The sequence below is a fragment of the Salvelinus fontinalis genome, chromosome 39 (genome assembly GCF_029448725.1).
Source record: "Salvelinus fontinalis isolate EN_2023a chromosome 39, ASM2944872v1, whole genome shotgun sequence".
NCBI lineage: Eukaryota > Metazoa > Chordata > Actinopteri > Salmoniformes > Salmonidae > Salvelinus > Salvelinus fontinalis.
In genome coordinates, this window is record NC_074703.1 from 9,515,889 (window position 1) to 9,523,928 (window position 8,040).

The following is an 8,040-nucleotide window of genomic DNA, read 5'->3' on the forward strand; positions in this document are numbered from 1 at the left end:
ACTCTGGCTCAACTCAATTTCTTGAGTGGCTATCTCTGGCATTTCGGCAAGCGTAAAGTTGGTAGGATGTCAAAACTGAATTTGTATAGCATATAGTAGCTTAGAAATCACTTCGGAAATACAAATCCACAAATTGGATCAACACCTATTATTGGCAACAACAAAAATATGATGTCCAAATTTGACACTTTTCCATTAATTTCGATACAAAAGAATTGCAACCTCCTCTGTTTAGTTTTGCACTTTCGGTGAAGGGAACAACGCGAGAGTTTGCCACCTCGCTCCGCCTATTTCTCTCTGGTAACAACAAACAGCGCCAAACTGCCGTAACCGTTCATGGACCGAACCCCGGTGTGTAGCGTTCCTAACGGAACAATGGACCCTTTATGGAAAAAAGTCAACTCATTTACTGGACCTATTCCCCGGTCAAGACACGGACACCGAGCAGTGGCTATTCGGGAACTTATTATCGTGTTTGGAGGTGGAAACGAGGGGATAGCGGAGGAGCTCCATGTTTACAACACCGGTAGGCTAACGCGTTAATTAACTACTTTGGCTAGCTAATGGATGCTACACATTTTGTGTTTGAGAAGTGAGCTAACTTAACTATTTGGTTTTCCTAGCCATCTGGTGCGACTAATATGTTAATGCCTTGAAAGTTTCACAAACATTCCCTGAAGTTAAGCAGCCAGCCTGCTTACTTGGCTAACGTTAGCTAGCGAAGCTAACCAAATGTCCATCTACTGCCTATGGTTGTTATCAGATGTAGTTTCTGTGGAGAATAGCTAACTTGGCTAGCATACAATTGATGTGGTGTGGAACAGATGATCACTGGAGAATCTGGAGGCCATGTAGCTAACAAACAAACAATTGTCGACTTAGCTTTTATAAGTTATATTGCGTAATTATAGTCACACAGTGTATTATGATTGAGTAAACATGAGTTATTCTCAGGTGATCAGACCTCTAGCCCTTTGTCTAGTCTCTAAGCAGTGGTTTCTCCCAGCGGTGAGAGGGGACATCCCTCCAGGCTGTGCTGCCCATGGTTTTGCCTGTGAGGGAACCCGCATCCTGGTCTTTGGCGGCATGGTGGAATTTGGCAAATACAACAACAGCCTGTACGAGCTACAGGTGAGGCTCTCGCACTCACTTGCGTCTTCTGTCATAAACATCCTCTTGTCATGTTTTATGCATAAGGTGAAGAGTGTTCTGCAGAATTGTCAATCACAGACCTGTAGCTCTGATGGAAGGTCTTCACAAGCATATTTCCCCCTTAGATTGTACAGTATGTAGTCACTCGGATGGATAAGATGCCGTAGTTGACCTTTGACCCCTTGTCTATCAGGCGAGCCGCTGGCTGTGGAAGAAGCTGAAACCCAGGCCACCAAAGAACGGCATGCCGCCTCCATGTCCCCGCCTCGGACACAGCTTCACCCTCATTGGAAACAAGTGCTACCTGTTTGGGGGACTGGCCAATGACAGTGAGGACCCTAATGGCAATGTCCCAAGGTATGGAGCTATGTACCTAGCTCCAACAGTCTCCAACGCAGCTTCTCTAATCAGGGTACTGAGGGTTGTGATAATCATAAGAAACCTTAATGTTTGCTCTGTCACTAATGATGTTCTCATCTAGCCTGGACCCAGATCTGTTTGGCCACACCAATGACCATAGGAGTTGGCAAGACAGCATAAACAGATCTGGGACCAGGCTAGTTCTCATCCCACTGGCTCTCTGTTTTCTCTCTGCAGGTACCTAGATGACTTTTATGAGCTGGAGCTGCAGTCAGTGTCAGGGGTGAAGGGTTGGAACATTCCGGATACTAAGGGTGTGGGTCCGTGGGCTCGAGAGTCCCACACCTCGGTGGCATACACTGGGACAGGCTCCCCCAAACTCTACATCTTCGGAGGGATGAGAGGCAGTCGCCTTGACGACCTCTGGCAGCTTGACCTCGGTAACCTCATCTCAGTCTACTAACATGCTTTGATGAACCACAATCTGACCACAACACTTTGAATGAACTAACCTCCTTGGTGTGAATTCAGGTTGCTGTAGGAGTAACCAACCTTCAGTTTCTTAAACCGCAACCTTGTGTTTGTGGTGATGAACTGATTGAAGTGAGGTAATCTAACTGGCTCTCCACTCTCTTCCGTCTGCTCTTTAGAATCTATGACATGGTCTATACCTGACACTAAAGGACCCCCTCCTCTACCCAGAAGCCTTCACTCTGCCAACGTTATAGAAAACAAGTAATGGAAATAGTTATTTTGTGTGTGCTGTATATGTTTGTGTGGTATCATGGATGTTTGCCTAATGTTTTTTGTTGTTGTTGCTTTGCCTCTGTGTGGGAAGGATGTATGTTTTCGGGGGGTGGGTCCCCGTTCCAGAGACAGACACACCTAACGCCCTGGGAGCTGAATGGATCTGCACCAACTCCTTATCCGTGCTCAACTTAGGTCAGTATCATACTCATTATTACAAGCGTATCACTTAGTGTATCTGACTGGTCACATAACAGGCATTCCATTTAAATTCATATGATGAGAATCATCATATTGAATTGAACCCAGTAAGGTGAAATCAATCAAATGTATTTATAAAGCCCTTTTTACATCCGCAGATGTTACAAAGTGCTTAAACAGTTTACCCCCTTTCCTGTTGATATCAGACACCATGACATGGCAGAGCCTTGGCCCAGATCAGCAACAGGGGCAGACAGTGAGCCAGGGAGACCAGCAGGGTCAGGGGGACCAGGAAGAGCCCCAGCCCAGCAGCGGGGGACCCCGAGCCAGGGCAGGCCACTGTGCTGCCTCTGTCGGCTCCCGCCTCTACATCTGGAGTGGCCGTGACGGCTACCGGAAGAGCTGGAACTACCAGGTGTGCTGCAAGGACCTGTGGTATCTGGAGACAGGTGAGAAGAGAGACAAGGATACTGTTAATATCAGCATATGTCTTATTACTGTAGCTCAAAATGTACTGCAGAGTCATACCATCTTTAAAGCAAATTTGTATATATTTTTTTAAACCTTTATTTAACTAGGAAAGTCGGTGAAGAGAGTGTATTTCTCATTTGTTCACACTTGCCATCTGCAAGGCCATTTTGCTGCTACAACCTAACTGTGACTTGTGGTGTTTTCAGAGCGGCCCTCCACCCCAGCAGCAGTACTACTGGTCAAGTCCACCGTCAACATGCTCCATGTGGCCTGGCGCCCCCTACCTGCAGCAGAGTGTTACATCCTCCAGCTGCAGCCCGTCTCCCCCTCTAACACCCCAGCCAACCCCACAGCCCGACCCAGCACAGGTGGCCAGGATAGGAACCCCCAGGACCAAGGTGAGAGGAGAAATCTACCTGCTGCTCACACACAACCAATCAGAGACCACTAATTTGAATAGGAATGACAACAGTGAATTTCACATGGCCTTGAGAGGAGTTCTGTTTGATGCCAAGCTATTGGCTTTGAAAGTGGTTTAGAAGCAGAAGCCTTTGTCCAGGGCCATCTGGTCCACTCTCAAGGCCAGGGTTGACGTCTGTACTGGGCCAGGGTTGAAGGTTGAAGCAGGCTAAGAAGAGGCATATATGTAAAGCTATGCTCTTTTTCCTCCAGATGTCCAGTCAGCTCAGGTCCCAGACGACCCCACCTCACAGGAAGCCCAGAAGACGTCCCAACAGGTCAGATGGTGACCCTTATACCCATATCCAGTTGTCTTCGCTACAGTGCTGGGAAAGTGCTATATTCAGATGGTGTTAGTACTGCCATTGAGACCGTAATAGCTAAGCTAAATGTTACATCCCAATTTTGTTAATGCTACATTGACTGACACTGAATATTGCGGTCTCTTCCCCCCCGCACGCCAGGAGGTGGCTGCAGGGCAGAAGGTGACTCCCATGGAAGTGTCAGAGGCTGTTCGAGACCCCCATCCAGAGGGAGAAAGTGATGCTAGTGGAAAAACACACTCCGAGCCCTTGGGACAGGAGGGTGACCCCACAAAAACCTCCCAGCGCTCAGACACAATGGCGAGCAGTGAGCACCAGCCAGGTAACAGCATGGACCCCAAGCTAGCTTTTTACTAGTATGGTTTGAATATCATCGACATAACCAATGACAGTCCTTCCTCATTCACAGGACAAGAACCTGACAGCACTTCCTCAGATCCCAACACTGTCAAATGCAAGGTAGGATTAGAATACTAATGAAGTTATTCATTTTTCTACCACAGAGACTGGAGGAAGTAACCCCTGTCTGTGCCCTGTAGGTATCTGGTGAGAAATCAGATGAGTCTGAGTGGTTTGATGCTGGAGTGTTCAAAACCCTGTTCTCTGAGGTTACCCACTACTACCTGCCACCTGAGAAGGACATTATTCCCACCATCTACAGCAGACCCACTAACACTAAAGAGGTAAGCCACATTTTGGTTTGAATCTTAAATGACAGTATATAATGAAAAACATGCCCCAGAATGTGTGCAGATAACATGCAGAAACCATCTTCAGCTAGCAGTCATTTTTTGTTAATTTGTCTCTAATCTGTTTATTGATTTTCCAATTTGACACACACACACCATTTTCCACACCCACAGATTAAGTTGCAGGGGCCTCAGGACTATGAGTGGAGGGAGAAGCAGGAGCTGTGTCCAGGTGTAGCCTACAGGTTCAGAGTAGCAGGCATCAACAGCTGTGGTCAGGGAGACTTCAGCCCTGCCAGCGAGTTCAAAACCTGCCAGCCCGGCTTTCCCGGAGCGCCCTCAGCTGTCAAGATCACCAAGGTACAGTACACTCCCACCGCCTACTTTACACACAGAGAAGGTTACTGATGAGGGGTGTAAATGAGGCCAAGCACATTAACAGAATGTGCTGCCAGCATTCGTTATTGTTCAACAGAGGCTTCAGAGAGCTCATATGGGAGATTGTGATTTCTTGCTGCCTTTCTAGTTCCACAATATATTTCTAGTTTTATCATATGTGTATCATTGTTTCTCCTAAATTAACTGTTTTGCCTCATCCTTTATCAATCAACCACCCCCTCCCTCCTTCCCCCCAGGCTAATGACTCTGTCCACATCACGTGGGACTCCCCCACCTCCCCGTCAGGGAAGATCCTGGAGTACTCCATGTACCTGGCAGTGAGGAAGAGCCGGCCCAGCAGCTCTGAGCGTCCTGGCCAGCTGGCCTTCATCAGGATCTACCGCGGCACCAAGACCTCTTGCACCGTCAGCCCCGCGCACCTGGCCAACGCCTACATCGACAGCTCCGCCCCCAACCGGCCAGCTGTCGTCTTCCGCATCGCGGCCAAGAACGAGCAGGGCTACGGGCCCGCCACACAGATCCGCTGGTTACAGGGTACGCGGCAAGACGGGTGGGGGGGGGGGTGTTTATCCTGACCATGAATCAGTACTCTAGTGGTATACTGACTGTCACAACTGAGTGGTCTCTAACCATGGGCTCTGTCTCCTTTCAGATGCCAGTAAACTCAAAGCCTCGTCGTCACAACCAGATGGCAGCCCCACGGAGGCAGAACAGGAGGCAGCAGACAGGTGAACAAGCTCTGCTCTCATCTGACTAAACCTTAGAAGGTTTATATTAGATGAGTTGTCCCTTGCCATTGTCAGGCTTGCTCTTTTTAGAGTTTGATGTTAGAGGACTTATTGTCGTTTTTTTTCTCCTCGTGTCTTGCAGCTCAGGTTGAAGATGGACTGCCAGATGCTCGCCGATACCCAGGAAAGATGATGTAACTAGTCAGAGGGCATGACTACTTTCCAACCGAGCCATGTCCCTCACAAAAAGGCTGTACAGAACTTATAGATTTTTAAGTTATTTTTTATGTTTTTTCTAATTGTTGTACATAACTGTTTCGTGCGTTAACTTCCACTTGTCATTTGACCACACTATTACATTATAGTGTACAAAAAGTTGTACTTCCATTAGTATTTTTTGAAGTTAAATAGTTAACTGATGTTATGACCAGAGAATTTCCCCTCTTGTCAAACAGACAAGGAATGAATGTGCCTTGGTGTATGAAGAGGTTTTGAATGGGGATGATGATCAACCGGCCAGCGACTGCTTCACTATAATTAACATGTAGCAAACTTGAATTGAATAGTAGTGTGATATTTTGTGTATTTATAATTTGGGCCAAGTCAATGGTTGTATTTCAGCCTCAGCATGCAGAAGAAGTATTTTTTTAAAGTATAACATGATTCCAACACAGCACTTCTAACATGCCTTGTGGGTATGGAATGTGAGGGTTTGAGTCCATCAATTTATGTTGTTCATTTACCATTTCATATTTATGGATACTGTTTTGAACCTTTATTCAATTGTTTTTATTTTGTAGCCATAGGAAGTAAGCCATGCGTTTGTATCTTAAGCTATCCATACTTCTGTTAATACATAAATACAGTGATTGACACTACCTTTCCTCTCTTACAGCACTGTAGCTCACTATGCAACATGGAAATCACTAGATATCTTTAGGCCGCTCATGTTTACGAATTAAATAGTAGATTTGACCCGGACATTAATTCCATCTGATTCCAAAGCTACTTAGTATGGCGAAAGCGAAGATGCATAGGATTCAAATATTTTTTGTTGAAACTAACATTTTTTACCATATGTTACTCAGTGAGTATGTAGCCTAGATCTCTTTTTTTTTGTTAATATGAGCTCATTACTGGAGAGAATTGTTTTAACATTCCTGTTTTGTTACAGGGTTATATTGAAAAAGAATCTTGGCAGCATGACTATGTTATCCCTGTACTCTTGGTAGGTGTATGTTGTACAATGTGTCAAAGGAGAACCTAGAACATTGTGGACTTTTGTTTAACAGTCCAAAAGTAGTTAAAAAAACACCAATAAATAAAACTGGTCTTGACAAACACCTAATGAGCATTGACTATCAGTGTGTGTGATCATTGTCTGAAATCAGGTCGTCGTTGGCATTAGTTAATTAACATCTACCGGTAAATTACAAAATACACCGCAAAATCTTTATTTAATTTGTGAAAATGGATCAAACTGAAAAGTTAAATTCATTGTAGCAAGTGTTCAGGACTCACTAGCCCTTTCCAAGAGCGTATGTAATGTTGCCATCTAACCACATGGGGCTAAAATTGAAGTAGAGTTAAGATAAATCTCCCATGATTCCACGCGAGTCTAGTTCTCCGCAGGATAGCTCGTTTTGTCAAGGTGTCGAGTTCAAGAGGTAAGCAACGATCAAAACAGTGCATATTATTATCGCTAAAGTGGTAGCATTCTAAATTGTGCCAATAGCTAGCCAGTTAGCTTGATAACTGATTTGACATTGTTCAGTGACCAGTTGTTAGCACGCAAGCTAACTATCTAGTTGACTAGAACCGTGGGAGATAAAGCGCCACTTTCGAAAAGAGTAGCACTAGTTATTTCTCTAGATGTCTGGCTAGCTACTGATGACAGCTTGGATATCTGTGTCTTTTATTTGTTTTTGTGCGACAGTGATCAGCAAAACACAGTTATGCTATTAAGTATTAACGTTAGCTAACGTTACTCACCACTGTCAGTACTTGCATAGTAACGTTACGGGTAAGACAGTCAGCTGAACTGTGTGCAGTGTTGGGACTGTTTGTCTTTGCTGGATCGCCTTGCCTGTATTTAGTACGTCTGACATCCTGTCTTTGTTCTTTGAGTAGCTAGCTACATTTATCCGGGGTGGGTGGGGTGCTTGAGATGAGGCCAAGATGTCGAGTGCAGTGTTTGCAATCAAGCATAATCATCCCTCCCTTGACCACGCGTATCCACAACAGAAAGTGGAGAAATCACTTGAGACAGGCTGTGTAGTTACCTGAGCGGTTGTCATTTGCACAAATAGCTGGGGAATTTAGAACTACCATGGTAACAACTGCAATTTGCCCCATCCTACCCGTCGTACCATCGTTTCAACGTCAGTCTTTACCATGTCCGACCTGCAAACAGAGGAGAGCAGTGCCCCTCTCTTCCCTTTTGAAGTTGGTTCTGTTTTATGATTAATTTTGTTGAGCTAAAGCCTTTGTGGAGATGAAGTGGATCGTGCT

General features: G+C 45.4%; 1 protein-coding gene across 2 annotated transcripts; it reads left to right on the forward strand.

The window, feature by feature from the left end:
- The first annotated feature begins 279 nt into the window (after positions 1 to 279).
- On the forward strand, positions 280 to 6,872 carry LOC129838545 (host cell factor 2-like). Of its 2 annotated transcripts, none has more exons than XM_055905594.1 (16): positions 280 to 526; positions 983 to 1,131; positions 1,346 to 1,509; positions 1,750 to 1,952; positions 2,163 to 2,247; positions 2,351 to 2,454; positions 2,667 to 2,909; positions 3,138 to 3,329; positions 3,604 to 3,668; positions 3,855 to 4,035; positions 4,123 to 4,172; positions 4,253 to 4,396; positions 4,577 to 4,762; positions 5,038 to 5,335; positions 5,454 to 5,529; positions 5,672 to 6,872. In XM_055905594.1, exons 1-16 carry the CDS (start codon positions 337 to 339, stop codon positions 5,679 to 5,681), a joined length of 2,340 nt encoding a protein of 779 aa, XP_055761569.1. In that variant the 5' UTR covers positions 280 to 336; the 3' UTR covers positions 5,682 to 6,872. The 2 variants fall into 2 exon arrangements, with proteins under 2 accessions (XP_055761569.1, XP_055761570.1); XM_055905595.1 differs by having other exon boundaries at positions 1,007 to 1,131.
- Positions 6,873 to 8,040: the final 1,168 nt, after the last annotated feature.